The sequence below is a fragment of the Mirounga leonina genome, unplaced genomic scaffold, assembly GCF_011800145.1.
Source record: "Mirounga leonina isolate KUSES-001 unplaced genomic scaffold, KU_Mleo_1.0 Mir_418, whole genome shotgun sequence".
Taxonomy (NCBI): domain Eukaryota; kingdom Metazoa; phylum Chordata; class Mammalia; order Carnivora; family Phocidae; genus Mirounga; species Mirounga leonina.
Window position 1 is genome coordinate 12,596,304 of NW_023270739.1, and position 19,996 is coordinate 12,616,299.

Here is a 19,996-nt window from a genome sequence, read left to right on the forward strand (position 1 = left end):
AGCTGAAATTTATGTTTCAGGCACTTTTCTGTCTGTGTGTCATATCTTCTTATAAAAAGATTATAATACAATACCCACCAATTACTCTGACATCATATCTCATTTTTCAAAAGGACATTTTAACATCAAAAAATGGCAGAGCAAATAATCTCAGAAGAAAACCACAAAAAAGTAAATACAATTTGCTTGATAAAACTCATACCAGCCATCCTTGCTCATTCTTCTCCAGACCAGTGAAAACTGGACCACGGACTCACACCAATCCTCAGACCAGTGGTCTGGGCACAAGTCTACATAAGCAGAGAATGATGTAAAGGCAACAGAGACCAAAGTAAAGTTTGAAACAAGACAGTTCAGCCTATGCTAGAAAAAAAAATAAAGTATTTAAGCCCTCATGCTAAGATTATTGGATGACAGTATTAACGACTGATTTCATGAAACAGATGAACAGCAGAGGTGGAAAGAAGGCTAGGATCTGAAGGGAGTGGAGGGCTTAAGAAAGATTTGTAAATTCCACATCCAGTAGGAAGTAGAAAGCCAGAAAACAGTATCCCTTCCACTCTAATAATAAAAAAAGATAAATCAACTACAAAAATCATATATTTCTGGTCCAGCTGAGAGGTAAGGTTGCAAGGCACCCAGGGGAACTGAATACAAGGGGTGACAGTCTATCTAGGGAGAGACAGGACATATGACAGAGATGACGTCTGCCACAGAAGAAATAGGACAAAATTTTAAGGACTTCTCAAATGCCAAATGTGAGCTACCATGGAAGCTTAGAACCCTTCGGAACCTCAGACACAAGAGGATCTGCACTCACAAGTTCTTTTCCATGGAGTGCTCCCAAAAGACTGGAGTCAAACAAAAGACTGAAAAAGATTCTTTCATTGGAACAAGCAAAAAAACCTATTTCCCTGGACTTTTGCTCAGATGAACCGTCAGGAAACCCTCCTGCCAATATAGTTCCAGGATAAAGGGGACATGCACTGAGAGAGGGATAGAAGCCTTCTGTCCCTGAGGCTGGAGAGGAAAGCCCCCCTGCTCCCACCATAAGCCTTACATCCAGTAATAAGCAACGGCAAACCTACTGCTGGAGGAAGGCCAGCAAACCCTCTGGCCACCAATTCCAGGAAAAAGTATAAGGCCAGATGGAGGAGGAAGAGAAGCCAAACTGCATCTTTCCCTGGGAGAGGAACAGGAAACATGCTTGGGTCAAGGATCCTGCACTGGTACATAGCAGGGGCCGAAACCACAGGGAAGGGCAGGAAACTGAAAGCTTTGCTTTATAAAATTGCGGAATAGGACAGAATGCCCATTCTTACCACTTCTATTCAACACGGTATTGGGGGTACCATTCAGTGCACTATGGCAAGAAAAAGAAAATATATAAATGTTGGAAAGGAAGAAGTAAAACTGTCATTACTTGCAGATAAACTGTATGTCCACATAAGAAATCCCAAAATCTTAAAAAAAAAAAAAAAAAACCTACTAGAACCAGTGAGTTTAGCAAGCCTGCAAGATACAAGGTTAGTATACAAAAAGAAATTTAAATTTTTTATAAAGATTTATTTATTTGAGAGAGAGAGAGAGAGAGGGAAGGAGAGCACGAACAGGGGGCGGGACAGAGAGGGAGAGGGAGAAAGAATCTCAAGCAGACTCAATGAGGAGCACGGGGCCCAATGCAGGGCTCTATCTCATGACCCTGAGATCATGACCTGAGCCAAAACCAAGAGTTAGGTGCTTAACTGACTGAGCCACCCAAAAAGAAATTGTATTTAAAACATTACTGAGAGACATTAAAGAGAATCTCAATAGCAAAGATATACTATGTTCGCGGATTAGAAAACTCAGTATTATTTAGATGTCAATTCTAACCCAAATTATTCTATAAATTTAATCAAAATCTCAATAAAAAAACTAGCAGGCTTTTTTTTTTAATGAGATGCTTATTCTAACATTAAAATAAAAATGTTAAAACTCCTAAGTTTATGTTGATAGAAAGAAAAAAAAAAACCTTTCATCTGTGGAAGAAATGAGTGAGCTAAATCAGTATTCCGTAAACTGGTTTAAAAAAAAAAAAAAAATCTAACAAGCATTTACCCTGCCTTTCCCATATAAATTATGTCTCAGAGTAACGAAAGAGATGATAATGGAAAGTATTCTTTACTGAAAATTCTAGCTAAAAAAAAAAAGCAGAAAGAGTAAATTAGAGTATCACTATTTTGCATGCCCTAATCAAACAATGGATAATGGAATGATCATCATCAGCTGTTAAAACCATCAGAAGAAAAGCTGATGGGGAACTTTACAATAGATGAATAAGGGCCCCAAACACCTAAGCCCAGTGATCAATTCCAATGACACAAAGTGTAGATACAACCAGTCATATTCTTCCTAATAGGATACAACAGCCAACTGTACAATGCAACCCATGAAGCAGTCTAGCCAAAAAAAAAAAAAAGATCTTGAATACGATCTAGCCTCTGAATTTAACTCCTGGTTTACAAGAAATTTAAAGGAGAGAGAAATATAGAGGAATATATATGTATATATACATAAAGACACCATGAGGATACCGTCAGCAAAATCCAGAATTAAAAAAAAAATCTTTAAATCAATAAGAAAGATGCAAATCAATACCACAAGGAGATGCCACTTTACACCCACAAGGCAAAAGTGTTCAAAGTCTGATACTAAGGCATAGGATGGAGATCATGAGGAACTCCTACACAGTACAACATACAAATATTTGGGAAACTAGTTTGACATTCTCCAGTTAAACTGAAGATTTAACTTGACTCCAGGACTAGGCATTCCTATTTTTTTTTTATTCTTATGTTAATCCCCATACATTACATCATTAGTTTTAGATGAAGTGTTCCATGATTCATTGTTTGTGCATAACACCCAGTGCTCCATGCAGAATGTGCCCTCCTCAATACCAACCACCAGGCTAACCCATCCTCCCACCCTAGGCATTCCTATTTGTAGAAATTCTTGCATGTGGGCACCAGAAAATATAAGAATGTTAGTATTTTTTTAAAAGGGAAATCATACAAAGGAATGATCAGTAGAATAATCTTTATCATAAATATATACCTTTATATATTATTTATCATAAATATTTATATTATTTATATTTATCATAAATATATTATAAATATTTTATTTATTATAAATATATTTATCATAAATGTTATTCATCATAAATACACTTATGTTGTTTATCACAAATTATCATAAATATATTTGTGTTTTTTATCATAAACATATCTATATCTTCTATATCACATCATATTCTATACAACAGAATATAATATAAAACTGGAAGTACAGTGACATGCAACAATATAGATATTAAAAACAATGCTGAGTGAAGAAAAATGTTACAGAAAAATGTATATGGCATGAATCTATTTTTACAAAACTCAAAAATAAGCAAAACTTATATTGCAATAAAATATTTAAATATTTAAAATTTTTTTAATTAAAAATTTAATGATGTAATAAAAAAAGTGCAAAAACTCAGGATGGGGGAAAAAGAGGAATAGAATAAGGAAGAAATACATCGGTAAATGGAATGGTATTAATAACGGTTGATTATTAAGAATTACTTGAGAGCGGCTCTGAGGGTGATTTTGTTCGTACCCTTCATAACCGACGTATGTAACATTTCAATTTTTATTTTCATGTTAAAATTACGTAATAAAAATTAAATTATAGTAAACCATGGTGACTATCTGAAACAGTGTAAGCACAGAAGCCAAATCAATGAAATGGAATAGGAAGTCCTAAAAACAGACAAGGATGGTTCTGTTTCCAGAATTGGTAGATTAGCTCCTATCAGATGGACTCACCTGCTGATAATAGTTATAAACTCCGGACAAACTATTAAAACTACCTGAAGTCACCGGAGATTGTCCAAAAGCAGGCAGAAACTGGAGGAAAGCCAACGTTTCTCAGAAGTGACTGGCACTGGGTGCATTTCCTGTTTTTAAGGCTTTTCAATTAAGGGGAGGCCACATTGGTAAGAAGGGTCCAAGCTACGTTGAGAAGCTAAACCTCGGACAGAGACCCGCAATGTTACTGGATTGAAGACCCAGATGAAAAAGATCTGAGCTACGGGAGAAAAGCCCCAAATTATGTGTGTAAACTTAGCCCAAATCTCTGACTGACCCCTGAGGTGTGGCCCAAGTCTGGGTGGAGGTTGTAACTGCTTCTTCCAATACAGTAGAAATAAAGCTGATAAATAATTAGGTCATGAAGGCCAGATGGGTTCTGTCTCATTCATGGGAAGCATTCGTGCGGAGCCCGGAGCTACCCGATGGCACAGCACTGGACAGGTCAGGTCCTAGCCAAGAGCCTTCCAGCCCTCCCCACACCCGTTAGCGGAACACTACCAACTGACCTCCATCAACACCATGTGAAACAGAAGAATCAAACAGCCAAATCCTGCCTGAACTCCTGACCCACAAAACTGTGAGTTAATAATGTTTTAACGGTGGTTGTTTGGGGATAGCATGCAACGTAGCAACATACAACCAGAACACCGTTTATAAAAAGTTCTTGAAACTAAAGAGGTGGCTCACTACTAATAAATAGCAGGTACACTTCTTCAATAATCAAATATAATGGATATTACAAGTACTTAAATTCCTCTGTAAAATTAATTCGGTTTTTTTTTTTCCCCTTTGTAGGCATTTTTTTCCCTTTAAAAGAGGAAGAAAAAAGCTTGACATATCTGTAATGTAAGTTACCTAACAAAGCATTAAAGTAATATCACAGGGGTGTGACATATAAACTGTCTACTTACAAGGGAATTCTGAAACTCAGTGAAACCAGGTAAGCTAAAGATTTTCCAAGTTCCATCCTGACTATATTCTTCAATGTTTATAACCCGTAGGTAGTTTTTGGCCTCACAAGGAAGAAGATACTGAAAGCCAAAGAGTCTTCTCCTCGAGCACCTTACTCCTGAAGTAAGAATTTCCAAAGTGGTATGTGATTTTAAGTTAGGCATGTCCTTCCACTTTTCTACTAAAATCAGCTTTGCAGAGAGGAAAGGCAGGATCCTCGACTTGCATGTACCATGTCAGAAGTGTTCTAAAAAAGAAAACTTCCTCCTCAGAGAGCTTAATCCCTTCTCCCACTCAGACCCAGCAGCTTCACTCATGGGAAGGAAGGATGTGGGAATGGAAGCAGGGGCGGAGGGGTGAGTGGGATGAAGACGCCCCCACTGCAGCAACTTCCTGTGCAAACTGGCAAAAGGGGACTTGAGTAAGCGTCCTGGATAGAAGCAAGTGCCCTTCACCTAAACCACAGAAGCCCGGCTCCATTTCAATTAGCCCCTTACACTTAGACTTTTGTGTCTCAAAGTATGACAGAGATTTTTGGACTCCAGCTGAATTCATTGTGGCCCCCTGCTTCAAACACAAGGAAACGCACCTCATCCTAAACAAGTAAAACACAAGGGCATGCTCAACAGAACGACGACTGCTTCATTAGATTTCTTTCTCCACCTCTAGATTTTCGGTTTAAGAGAAATTCCGTTCTCCAGTTCACAGGGCAGTGAGAGACTACAGGGCCACGCTGCACCATAAGCCACATTATTTAGGTCAAGAGTAAAATGATTAAAAGAGATGAAGCGCTGGTGATAATATTCAACACCTTTCCTTGCTGGTACGAGGCCTTCCAGCCTTCTTACGACAGGAACACTAAAGAGCAAATTATATTTAAGGGGAAAAAAAAAATGCTGACAGCTCATCAACTGATTTGCAATGAAAATGCTAAAAAAAATTAATAAAGAAGTTAAGCTGCTGAAATACAGTTTCACCAATTAGCTTAATGTCAGAGAATTCTAATTAGGTGCCTTGAGATTGCTATTTAGTGTTAAGCCTTCAGAGTGCCAAATTCTCCTTTTCACACAAACTGGTTGCAAAATTAAAGACATTAGGCAGCCTTAATTACATTATCAGAACAGCTGGGATTAGGCAATCTCTGAAGTCAAGACGGCAGTCTTTTGTCACAGGGTGAAAATCCCTGGCTTTCCTGGGTGCCGGATTTTTGGTGTCGTTCCATATCTCACCCATACAAAGCAAGCTGCATTAGAAACAAAAAATTCGCAGACAAAGAATAGAGTAATGCTCAGCAAATAATGAACACATTACCGAAAAAGAAAAGGTAGGTGAAAAGATTAAGCCTGAAATCGGTAGGTTTTGCTCACACCTCTACTGGCGGCCGGCCTGCCAGCCCTCTGGTGGCAGAAAGACTGAGGGAAAGCTCTGTGAACCCACTTGGCCAGTGGAGGCAGCGCTGTTATCTAAAGCTGAAGCACATTTATACTCCCTCGTCCCATGGGGTGTGAAATTAGCAGCTATTGTTTTTACACATTTTTGCCAACACAATGCCTTTTATGTCTTTACATTGTTTATAAAGCAATGTTTTCTTGCACATGGGAACCCTCTTTTTAATTCTAATTTTTTAAGCAACAGGATAGTCTCTCCTCTCCTGACTCCACTCCTTATTCCTCTAAACAATCAACATTTTTTTAATGGCCTCATTTAACAGCATGGTTTTTTCCAATTAAGAAACTGTAAAGATTGGGATTGATGGTGGTGGGGATACCATAATACCCTGAACAGAGGTCAATCTGAAGGTGGCGGAAAAACCCACCTGCTAGCACTGACCATTAACCACACAGAACTTCTCCAGTAGTCCAGACAGTAACCCTTTTCTAAAATCTAAAATTGCTATCATTTTTTAATCCTAGTTTTTAAATTTTAGTTGTAGTATCTGTTATCCTAGCCACCATCATCTGTCATCTGGAATACTGCCACAGCCTCCTAACTGGGTCACTTCCTGGCCTGTTCGTCTCCAGATCTGATCTTCCTAAACTGAAAATCAGATCCTGTCACCTCCCTGGTTAAAACTCTTCAATGGTTTTCCACAGCATGGAAAACTCAATCCAAACCCCCTTCCATGGCCCACGCGCTAGTTCTCCAATGTCCTCCTCATCCCCACACCTCACGCAGTCCAGCTCAGTGATCCTCCTCCGGCTCCCCAGGCCGGAACTGTACGGGGATGGACGCCCTTGCAAGGGTCTCTTGCTGGAATGCAGTTCCCAAGGCTGCGAGAGACGGACTTCTTCTCATTCAAGTCTAGGCGGGAATGTCTGAGGGCTCAGCTTAAAATACATACTTTTTTCAAAGAGATCTTTCCTGATCATCCTGACGAAGTAACATCCCTTTCCTCCACCAACACCCCAGCTCTCAACATTAGCCTGTTTGGGGTTTTCTTTAAACACATAAGACTGTTTCCTATTATCTCATTTCTTTCCTGTTCACTTGTTCACTGTCTCTCTCTCCTACCAAAATGCACGTTTGAAAGCAGGTGCCTCACAGAGTGTCACTCACTGACGCATCCTCTGGTGCCTAGTAGCTTTACATGGGGATTCGAGAGATGAATCTCAGTGATTCCTGTCCTCAATGAGCTTACTGTCTAAGGGGCGGTGGGGGGAGAAGAAGCTTGCAGGTGAAGAATCATGTATACTTCAGCATGTAAATAAAGACCTGAACCAAGTGCCACTGGCATTTGGAAGACAGAGCAACTAACTTCTCCTGGGGTTCACAGAAGGTTTCAGAGAGGGTGACTCCAAGAATGAAGAATGGGCAGGAGCTCCTCACTAGGGGGAGGGAAGAGGGAGACGAGGCAGGGACCACTAACTCGAAGGCAGGGAGGATGAAAGAGCATCCCGGTGTGCTCGGGAAGGTGGAAGTGGCCTGCCTGGGCAGAAGCAAGGCTGGAAAGGTGCACTGATGCAGGATTACCAGGGATCCTGGGAGCCCTGCTCAAGAGCTACACTTGGTTCTATAGAGCCATCAAACTTCCGTAATTCCACAGAGGAGTTGCAGGGGAAGGAAAGGTAGGCAGGGAGGCTCCCCTTTTATTTAATATTGGGATTCCGAGGAAGCGTGCATGCTTTGGAAAACCTTGAACCCCACACCTGAAGCTCAGGCCTGCTGACATAAAGTAATTCAATCACCTGTCCTGCCAACTCCAATCGCTTGTTACCATAGTAGTCTCGGTCATCCACTTTATTATCTCCTTGGGCCAGAATTACTCTTCGCACCATCACAGCAGTGTAGATACACTTCGCTCGGAAATTGAATTCTTTAACCTGTAATTCAGGAGTTAGAAAAAATTTCGGAGACAATGCATGTTAACCACTACCAACTTCTTCCTTCCCTGTACATGTCATGTCACTCCTCCGAAGAGGTGGCGCCCGCCAACCCTCCTTGGGCCGGTCTGCGAACTTGTACTTGCCACTTCCTTTCTCTGGGTCCCCAGGCACCAGGGCAGAAGGCCAGGACACTCTGCTGGGGACAGAGGGCTGCTTGGAAAGGCACTGGAGAGCCAGAGACACTCACTCTTGCTTTTGACTTTTAAATGGTCTTTCCAGTCATCCAGAGGAGTTTAAAATTCCGTTGAGTCCCAGGTTTCATATTAAGAATTTTCTAATTCTTTGAATTAGCTCAAAACACCTACAACTGGCAGCCCAAGGGCAGAATCAGAGATCTGTATGTTTTTTAGCCAGCAAGATGTTTTAAAGTAAGAAATTCCTGTGTTTAGGTGGTCACTGTCCACTTCCACAGAGCCCTTGACTTTCCTTTATGATCAACTCCTGAAGGTAGAGTATGTAACCCCTGAATTAGATCATTCATGAAAAATACACGTGGTAACTCATTATAAACCAAACTATTTGGTTAGCAAGATTGTCTAACAAATAATTCTATCACTTAGAAAAAGAGTAACATTATATTAAAGAGAAATGATTACTCTTGCCCACACCCCACATGCCAACATGACCAACCTCTATTTAATGATAAATGAATAAGAAGTAAATACAATTGACCTTTGAACAACACGGGTTAGGGGCACTGACCCCTCACACATTCAAAAATCTGTGTATAACTTTTAACTCTGCCAAAACTTAATTACTACTAGCCTACTGTTGACCAGAAGCCTTACTGAGAACATAAACAGTAAATTAACACATACTTTGATCGTTATATACTATTTTCTTATAATAAAGTCACATACAAAAAAGAAAATTTCATTAAGAAAATCATAAAATACATTTGCAGTGCTGTACTATACTTAAAGAAAAAAAACAACACATTTATAAGTGGGCTGATGGAGTTCAAACCTGTGTTATTCGAGGGTCAACTATATCAAGGGTGAGAAGATGGATTCTAGCTCTCTCTCTGACCAGTAACCAGCTGGGGGACCAGACAAACCATCCAGCTTGTCTGGACCCGAGCATCTTCACTGCAAGTAAAGGAGGCTGGACGATGTGACCTCTAAAATTCAAGGTCTAAGAGGTGAACCGTCCAGGATTTTAAGAAGTATCTATGGTGGTAACGGTAGCACAACAGTGAGAATGTACTCGAGGCCACAGACCGTACACTTAAACATGGTAAATTTTATGTTACGTATTTTACAATAAAAGAGAGTATATGAGCAAGGCACTGTAAGCTTGTTTCATTTAAAAGCATCTAACACCATCTCTGTCCTTCAAAACCATGAAATCGAGTAGCAGCACTCATACCTGTCTGAATACAGGAAACTAATTTTAGGTTGAAACAAGACCCACGAGAAAATAAACATGATGCTAATGAGAGCATATGGCTAACATTCCCGAAGTTCAAATAAACTACTGATAACAGAAGGTGATTTCCAGGGGGCAGCCCAGTCTTTTTAGGGTCTCTCTCTTTTCTTATGGAACTAAATAACGTAAACCTGCACTCAGAGTTCTTCAGCAGACGGGCCCCGGAGGACCACAGTTCTCACCTGCACAGATGCTACTCACCGGCACGTGCGTCAGGATGGTAGAAGCCAGGAGCTCTCTTGCCTCTTCTATCTTTGTCTTCTTTGGCCCACCTCCCCACATCCTTTGCCTCCTTACTTTGTTCCCTATATATTTTAATGCCTATAAAAACAGAATATCATAATGTTTGAATGACACCCATCGGAGGGAATTTATTAAACACCAATCCACACAAAACACTATAAACAAAAAGATGAGGATCCTAGCTACAGAGAATGCTGCATGAGGCTTAGTCAAAAATCAACATTCGTCTTGAATCAATAACAAAGTAGCATTATATGCTGTCCCTTAAACTAGTTCCCTTTTTATAATTTGCTTTCTTACTACAAAATTGATACATGATCACTGTAGGAAATTTAGAATATGCAAGTGAAAAGATGTGTATATACACACACATATATATACACATGATGTATATGAAGCCACCAACCCTCCACCCAGAGAGAACCACAGTCCACAGTTAATATTCTGGAGCTGTACTTTTTTCCCCTCAAAAAGGAATCACCCCATGTGAAGACCTCTATCCTGAAAGCTGCAGAGCACCACTGAGGGAAAATAAAACCTAAGTAAATCAAGGGTTACGCTGTTTTCATGGACTGGAAGCTTTAATAGTATTAAATGGCTCACTGTTAAAATTCTCTCCAAACTGACCAATAGACACATCGTAATTGTTCCTGGAAATTAATACTCCTGGCAGGTTTTTTAAAAAACAAAAATAAGGGATGCCTGGGTGGCTCAGTCAGTTAAACGTCTGCCTTTAGCTCAGGTTATGATCCCAGTGTCCTGGGATCGAGCCCCACACTGGGCTCCCTACTCTGCAGGGAGCCTGCTTCTCCCCCTGCCTGCCCGTTCCCCCTGCTTGTGTGCGCTCTCTCTCTCTCTGACAAATAAAATCTTTAAAAAGAAAGATTAAAAAAAAAAAAAAACCCAAAAATCGATTGATTCTAAAATTGACATGCAAATGCAAAAGACCTAGAATAGCTGAAACACTCTCGAAAGAGTAAAGTTGGAGGATTTATACTACATGCTTTTGATTAGAAAGCTACGGTAATCAAGACAGTGTGAGAATGGCATAAGGGCAGACAGATCAATGGAACAAAATATGTCCAGAAATAAACCCATGCTTTTATGGTCCGAGGATTTTTGACAAAAGTGCTAAAGCAATTAAACAGGCAGGGGAAAATCTTTTCAACAAATCTACATCTAAATATCTACAAAGTAAAAAATTAACTTTGACCCCTACACCTCACACCAAATAACAAAAATTAGTTTAAGTGGATTTTAGACATAAATATAGAAACTAAAACTAGTTTCTAGAAGAAAAAAACCAGAATATATTCTTGCCCTTAGGGTAGGTGAAATTTCTTTACACAGGACACAGAAATTGAGGGCGCCTGGGTGGCTCAGTTGGTTAAGCGACTGCCTTCGGCTCAGGTCATGATCCTGGAGTCCAGGGATCGAGTCCCGCATCGGGCTCCCTGCTCGGCAGGGAGTCTGCTTCTCCCTCTGACCCTCTCCCGTCTCATGTGCTCTCTCTCTCTCTCTCATTCTCTCTCTCAAATAAATAAATAAAATCTTTAAAAAAAAAAAAAAAGAAAGAAATTGATAACCATAAGATAAACAACAAAAACCTCTTGATAATTAGATTTAATCAAAATTAAAACTACTCATCAAAAGACACAGTTACAATAATGAATAGGGAAGCAATGGACAGAGTGAAAATAGTTACAATAATAAATCTGACAAGGGAATTATATTCAGGATACTTTTTTTAAAAAGGGGACTCTGAAATTCAGTACTAAAAAGACAACTCAGGGAGCCTGGGTGGCTCACTTGGTGAAGTGTCTGCCTTTGGCTCAGGTCATGATCCCAGGGTCCTGGGATCGAGCCCCACATCGGGCTCCCTGCTCAGTGGGAAGCCTTCTTCCCCCTCTCCCACTCCCCCTGCTTGTGTTCCCTCTCGCTGTGTCTCTCTCTGTCAAATAAATAAATAAAATCTTTAAAAAAAATAATAAAAAAAATAAAAAGACAACTCAGTGAGGAAAACAAGCAAAAGATTTGGATACTTCACGCACAAAGTCACTAGTGAGTCCATGAAAAGTGTCCAACATCATTAGTCATCAGGGAAATACATATTAAAACCAAAGCAGTATAGACACCACCCAATACGTAGTAGAATGGCTAAAGTTGAAAAGACAGACAAGACCAAATGTCGGTGAGAACATGAAGCAATCAGAACTCTCTCACACACTGAGGGGCGGGGGGGGAGGTGAGGGGAGAACGACTGCAAAATGATACAATTACTTTGGGAAAAGGTTTAGCAGTTATAAAAGTTACATACACAACTGCTCTTTGATCCAGCAATCCTATTTGTAGGTATTTATCCAAGAGACATGCTGACCTGTTCAGGCAAAGACTTGTACAGGAATGTTTATAGTAACTTTATTCATAAGACCCAGAGTGAAAAAACGAAATGTCCATCGACAGGAAAAGATAAACTGTGGGACAGTCATACAATGGAATACTACTCAGCAATAATGGACAAATGACATAAAATATCACCCGGTACACTCAGCAGAAGAAACTGGACGCAAAAAGAGTATATTCTTCACAATTCCATAAAGTTCTAAAATAGGCAACATTAACCTGTAGTGAAAAATCAGAACAGCAGGGAAGAAAATCAGAGGAGGGAGGTGAAAAGGACTAAGAAGGGACATGAGGGAACTTCCCGGGGTAATGGAAAAATATTCTACATCTTATGCAAAATTATGTACATTTGTACATTTCAGCACACATAAATTCTACCTAAAAAAATGAAGTATTAAAAACTAATCAAACAGTGGGTGTGAGGAGTAGGTGGAGATTTAGATGAAACAAAAATGGCAGAGTGCTGCTAAGTATTGAAGCTGGGTGATGGGCACAGGAGGGTTCATAATACTCTTCTGTATACTTTGTGTATGTTGAAGTTTATCCACGATAAAAAGTTTTTAAAGAAGAGGACAATCTTCTAACAACAATGAATGCATTTTTTTTTAAACTGGCTTTCAGTTAGTTAGAGGAAAGGTCTGGGATTCCTGATTCTTTATCTTGGAATTCCTGCCCATGATTATGTGCCTGGGAAATTTCTGTGCTTCTAAACCTAGCGCAGGTGTCCCTTCCTCACCCCACTCCTTTTTCTCTGCTTTGTGAATTCCCTACGTAGAAGGAACTAAGTGCTTCCATGCCGCTTCAGACCACACTATATTTTAACTATTTACAGGTATGTCACTCCTACTAGATGCTGCGTCATCTTTTTCTTTGATTCCTGATGACTAGCTCAGGGCCGGGAAAGGAATGGAACTCCTCCGTGGTAAGATCGGGACATCAGACCTAGGATCCTCTCCATTTAGTGTCCTCTAGAGCGTAAGATAAACTCAGATGTGCCAACCCTTGCCGCGGCGACCTAGCAGTAAGTAGGGACCAGTACCGGATAAAGCAAGCTCACTTAGAAAAACATACAATATCCACATTGCCCGAACTCATATGTTCCACTTATCAACCATTCTGGATTACCCATGCCTCGAAAGCCTCTTCTTAGTTGCAAATTATTAATCTGTGCTCTAATCCAGCATACAGCATGAGCGATGTCAATCTTACACCCCCATTTGCATACTCCCATCCTGAACTGAACTTCTCTCATTCAGTTAGCTAACATTTTCTGTCAGCACCTATTTAGGAGAAATAAATGATTTGTAACCCACTATTTAGCCCTGCTCACCCAGCTTTACAATGCTAGGGTTATAGAGCTATCTGAGCAACAATGATGCTGTTTGTTATAAAAGGAAAAATGGATCTCACTGAATCCACTGAGGGATCATGAAGGTAAACTGCTCTTCCCGAGCATTACACGGCTTTAAAGGAGAGCGTGTATCTCCCCAAATTGAGCCAACTCCTGGGTATTTCTTTACATGTCCTCTTCATGTTCTTAGAACCCTTGGACAATATAATTCCAGTTCGTAACAAAGACTCATGCTCCCTAAATATTTCATTTTCAATAAAGACCAAAAATAGAAGCTCCTAAATCCCAACTTCTCCTGATGTTGCCCTGCCCAAGAACTTGAGTTGACTCTTACTCAGCTGCATCAAAAGGAGGAGGCAGGGATAAGAATAATCCCTACTGATTTGTGCTTCGGAATTATATACACTTACATAGGATGATTAACTTTAAATGTCTGTCTGGCTCAGTCCATGAAAATATCAATAGTGGTGTGATTTTCAGAACACACACTAACAGATGTAAGTGGGAAAATGCTAACTCTATAAGCATCCTGAGTAACAAGAAAAAAGCAGCCTGGAATTTATACCTCGTTGTAAGTAACCCACAGACTAGACAGTGTACACATGGGTAAGTAAGAACTGTCTGTGGTGCTTCTCCAGCAGGACTCCCTACCTCCCAGGATGGCTATGAGGCCGCCACTGACTGATACTTAGCAAAGTACTTTACGAATGTGGGACTAAGCATCCGAAGTGTGGCTGTGAGAGCTCCCTGTCACAAGGGCAGGAAGTACAATTATTTTTATTATTATTTATTATTTTTGTTATGTTTAGCATATATATGACGGTGGGGAACTAATCTTGTCCTAAAATGCCCAAGTTCCAGCTAGGAGTTGTTTAGCAGGTCGACGAAGGCTCTGTTCTGGTAAAGGGTTTCTGAGCCTGGCTTTTCTTGCTGATGACACTGGGAATTCAGAAAAAGGGGCTGAGACCACATACAACTGAACACTGAAAGCAACTGGAAGTAGGGAATAAAAAGAGAAATTGAGGAGAAATGCAGGAAAAGAAATCTACACTAGACTTGCTGTTGTTCAAAAACATATATTGGGGCAACTGGGTGGCGCAGTAGGTTAAATGACTGACTGTTGGTTTCAGCTCAGGCCATGATCTCAGGGTCGTGAGAGGGAGCCCCACATCAGGCTCCGCACTCAGTGCAGAGTCTGCTTGGGATTCTCTCTCCCTCTGCCCCTCCTGCTGTGTGCTTGCTGGGCGCGTACTCACTCTCTCTAATAAATAAATAAATCTTAAAAAAAAAAAAAAAAAACCCAAAAAACAAAAACATATATCACTCAGGCGAATAAGTGAAAAAAGAGTACTTGCTATTATATCAGAACAAAAGCCTCTTGGACACATATCCCCCTTCTAAGTTAGACACCATAGGCCGATAATTTATCAAGACAAACTCCTTCCTCCAATTCCTAAAACACAAGTCAAAGAAGCTTCTCTACTGTTCCTCCCAACTCCCCAACTCCTCCCACACCTACACCCCAAGAAGTCACTGCATCGATGCTTTATGCATGAGCAGCACTAAATCTCCAATTCCCTTTCACAGCAAAGGACGACATGAAAAGACACACCTGCATCTGTGTGAAAATCTGAGCTTTCTGGCACTCTTCCAAACTGGGTCCAAATGCAGCCATCACGTGCTCCTCTGTTCCAATCATCTGTACAATTTCCTGGTCACTCTCAACACCCATGGCCTAGGAAGGAAAGAAAAGATAGAAAGAGTGTTGGCTTTGTGTTAACGCACTGACATTTGCTTATGCTAATTTGGCATTGTTTGTGGGTATTACTTCTAAGCAAAAGCTAGCTCTTTTCTCAGAAACAGTGCCATCTGGCATTGGCAGCCCCAGCCCAAGCTGCAGAAGAACCTGAAACAGAAATTTTGATTGGGAAGAGGAAAACAAACATTCTCAAGCACTTTTTTGCATGTGTGCAATCTTCTAAAATGTTTAAATATCCTGTGAGTGTCATCGTGAAAAAGGAGGTAGGAAGGTACAGCGGAGACACTGGTCACAGCTACAAAAGCAAACTGAAAAATTAAAACAAAACAGCCAAAGAGTAGTAAATCAGAAAATAAGCATTGCTGAAAATAAACACAACTCCAATTAGTTTTGTCGCAAGACTAATTTTTATGAGAATTGTCAACTCATTCACATTTAGGCCAGAAGAATTTTTCCTAAAGGATGTTTTACCTCACTATTCCAGAGATATCAAGCTACTTTATGCAGTTTTTAAGAAGGGATTTTTTAAAAAAAAACTAAAAACACACTTAGGAGGTTTAAGAAACCCACTTATCTTAAGTGTTTCAAGGTGGCAGCCGGCAACGCAGGTCTTTGTAGATTCCATATGGCACTATGGCTCACTCCTTCACACATTTGCCTGGAATTCTGCCATATCAAGAAATAGAGCATAATCTCACTAAACCTCTTTTGGCAGAGAAAGAATCTGTTTCTTAGAAGTTACGGGAAAAGTTATGTTTGCATTAAAATTCTTCCTTCAGCTATGCAGAGAAAATGGAACCCGGGGATAACTGTCTAGCTACGCTTCGATGCTCTGGTGCCCACTTCTCCACACACGAGGGAGAGGGAGGAACACCGAGAACATAAGCCAGAGTACGGTGGAAAAGGGCACCTCTCGAAGTCGAGGGATCTGAGGTGTCTGTGCTAAAACAAGGTCAGTGACAGGCCTCACAACCACTATTGTGGAACCACCTTGTCCACCTCTGTTTCTTCCTTTCTGGGAACAAGAGGATGCAAAATTCTACAATTCTACATTTGAATTCGAGTAATCTGTGGTCCAGAAATTCGATTTGAATACTTCAGGAACAGACGTAAACTGACTGAAAGTTTTGAAACTTTTGGGGGCGGGGGGGGGGGGGGGGGTAAATATCTGCTATGTCCCCTTTAGGCCAACTGTGGTGGTTTAAAAAACATTCAACAATTCTCTGACACTCTCTTCAAAAGGTAAAGACTAATTCTCCTCCTCTAGAGTGTAGGCTAAGCTTAATGACTCACTTCTATAGAAAAAAGGTGCAAGCCACAGAGTACAACTGTGGAGTCCTGATTATGAATAGCTCCAGCCTCCCGCTTGCTCTTTCTCTTACAGAGCTCCTCTGCAGGAAGCTAGTGGCCATGCCCTGAAGACACTCACGCAACCTATGGAAAGGTCCGATGGTGAGGAGCCAAATGCCATTGTGGGGGAGCCGCGATAGAAGCAGACCCCGTCGTGCTCCAGTCCTGCCTTCAGGTGACTTCGGCGCTGGCTGACATCTTGACTCATCAAAGACCCTGAGCCAGAACCACCCAGCCAAGCAACTTCCACATCTCTGACCAACAGAAACTATGCTATAATTTGTTACACAGCACAGATAACAGACCAACTTTTGGAATTAAATTTGCTAGTTGAACTTAACAAAAATTCGTAAATGTAGAACTTGTTTCGTTCAAAACTGTATTTAGTAAACAAAGATGCTCTCGCAACACAAATCTCTTTTCTATACTTTAATTTTCATCTTTTTATCTCTAATTTGATATGATGCATTTGTTCAAATGGACACTAGACAAACTCCACTATTTAAAAATATTAAAAATATAATTAAAAATTTAAAGTTCACTAAAACACTCAGCATTTCACGGATTAAGAGAGAGCAATCCTAAAAAAATGATCAGTTCTAATTTTTAAACAAATGAAGAAAAAAGCCCTAGATTATCCCTTGACAGTAGTGCATCTACTCTGACAGTGATGGCATGTATGTAGGCCCGTCTACATTTTCTCCTTGGCCTGTGAGCCAGCGAGAAGAGAATCTTTCTCTGTGAAAAGCTAATTAGAATATAAATCAACTTTTGCCTGTCAATCTCCCAAAAGAGTGTTATGTGGGTTTCAACGGAATCAAAACACACGAAAAACACCACCAAGGCAAGTAATTTGCAGTAGAATCTAGTCACCCTTCTCTCAAATGATTGATAATAAATCTTTGTAAGCAACACGCTTCCCTCCTCAGGGGGAAAGTGCAAACACTAAAAGAGATCTACATGGGGCAGATGCCAATCCGAGCATGCAAAACGATATAGCAGGAGAAGGTCTCACTGCAACAGAAAGGAAATACTGGAGCTGGACGGGCAGTAGCTTTCCCGATCAGCCCTTTCTTGAGGCAGATCAACCTCTAAATCTGAACCGAAGCCACCTGGAATATTTTAATAATTAATTTTTAGTTCAGCAATTCCCAAGTGAAAAAGACTATATATGTTTGGTGTTTAAGAGCAGTGAAAAAGTCCTTCCTCATTTGACATACGGATTATTGCTTCAAGTTGTCTCGAAGCTGGATCTGAGCAGTAATTTTATAACTGCATAAAATTTTCAAGTGTTCTAACATGGATCTAAACAGACTGCTTAGGCCTTCCAAATATTTCTAAGCCATGAAGCAAAGATATGCCAAGTACATGGTAAATGACACCATATGTGCAGAAAGAATGATCAGTGGCAAAGCTCTGCTCTGCAAGGACTAAACTCCTCCTATATCGGGTCACTGAACTACAGGGTGATAACTCAGTCAGGTTATCATCAAAAGCGCTCTAGCTCCAAAGACCAAACTGATTTTATGACTATTTAGCCTTGGGAAGTCACAGCTACACATAAATGACATATTGCTATGGAAACGACAGCAAAATGCCCAACCATTTTGCTTTACAGACATAATTTAGACATCTGAAGACTAGCTTTATATGGAACTCTTTGTCCTCCAGATATCTGAAATCATTTATCCCCTAACTAATAAGTCAGAAACAAATGCTATAGAATAACCTTATGAAGAAACAGCAGAGATAATACCTTTCAGCAGAAGGTCACCCAGTCTGGCCATCAGCACTAAGACAGAACAAAAATAAGGGCGCACGCTCTTTAAGAAGCGGCACGAAGTCTTCTCTTTGGATACCCACTAAGTGTGACTACAAGTGTGACTTTTAAAGACAGAATACTAATGAGAGAAGAGAAGAACATGCCCACTGGCGGTGATATGCTGACATATACTGTGTGAGGGGGGGAAAGGGAGTAAGTTCTTAAAATACCTAATATTCAGAAATCTAATCTTTCTTCAGACAGGAATCAATCTATTATGACTAAAAGTAGTCTTAGCAAATAATAAAAGAACTGTGATGGCCCTCTTTAACTCTGCAATTTTTTCTCTTTAAAGATCAAAAATTTCAATGTAAGTTCGTTTCCGAGGAACAATGCCCAGCTCCCTTGAAATCTGATCTTATTTTCTGTAAAAACTTTCAGACTACAGAGGCCATCACAGAGCATCTGCTGAATACTTGGGGATACAAAATGTAAAGTGGGTAAGATTCATGGGCAAGAGAACCTTTGTAGTGATTCAAGTCCATAAATAAGGCTGATCTAGGTCTTAAAAAGCTTTAGCCGTCATATTCAGACCCAGCATGGAACCTGGAAACCCTGCTGCTTCTGTCACTTTTAGCCAATTGTTGGTTACAATCAACAACCATCAAGTCCTAATGACTGTCAAGGTCTGTGTTAGGGCCACACAACACAAAAAGAGAAATGATGTGACTTTCCTGGTTCCCCCAGTTTATTTTCCCCAGCTCCTGACACTGAATGTGGAGGCAGAGCGAAGGCAAAAGAAAGAGTATCTTCCTTCTAGGCCGTCCACTTTTCAAAAAATACACTATCTCTTCCTTTGCTCTTCAGGACAACCCTCTCAGGTGAAAATTTTCACTTTACAGGGGAGTTATCCGAGATGGAGGGAGACTGGGAAATCTGCCTGAGGTCACACAGCTAACAAGTGGAGAAACTGGAATTTGGCCTAGATCTGCCTGATGCTAATAAGAGCTCCCATATTCTGTGCTGCTCCCCAGATGGAAAAGTCTTCACAGAAGTTGTCAGACAAGATTCCATCGGGCTATTAAAACATCCCTCTAGCAGGAGACTACAAAACGGGACTGTGACCAATGTACTTTGTTTATTTAAACTGAAAAAATTCAAATAGTTGTTTTCATTCTTATACACTGCTGACCAGCATGCAATGGTTAGGTTTCGGGAAAAAATTTAAGCAACACGCCCAAGTTTTTTAAAAAACGTCTAATTCCACTCCCAGGAATTAAGTCTCACAAAATATTCAGCAATATGCACAAATATGTATGTAGAAGAAGATCCAGGGTTGTGTATCAGAGTGAAAACTTGGGGGGAAAAGGACACCTAAATGTCCCCCTACAGGAAATTGGTTAAACAGATTACACCACCCACGGGTAATTCCTGTATGACACCTGCTAAAAATGATGATGAAGA

The 19,996-nt window shown here is 40.4% G+C and overlaps 1 protein-coding gene across 3 annotated transcripts in view; it reads right to left on the minus strand.

Moving 5' to 3' along the window:
- The window catches only part of POLR3B (RNA polymerase III subunit B), a 105,020-nt gene that overhangs the window by 61,600 nt on the left and 23,424 nt on the right, over nt 1–19,996 (minus strand). For all 3 annotated transcript variants that reach the window (XM_034987666.1, XM_034987667.1, XM_034987665.1), the window contains 3 exons: nt 15,274–15,396; nt 9,866–9,985; nt 8,039–8,173 (listed from right to left, as the gene is read on the minus strand). In XM_034987666.1, the coding sequence (XP_034843557.1) occupies nt 8,039–8,173; nt 9,866–9,985; nt 15,274–15,396 (378 nt within the window). The remainder of the gene's footprint in view (nt 1–8,038; nt 8,174–9,865; nt 9,986–15,273; nt 15,397–19,996) is intronic.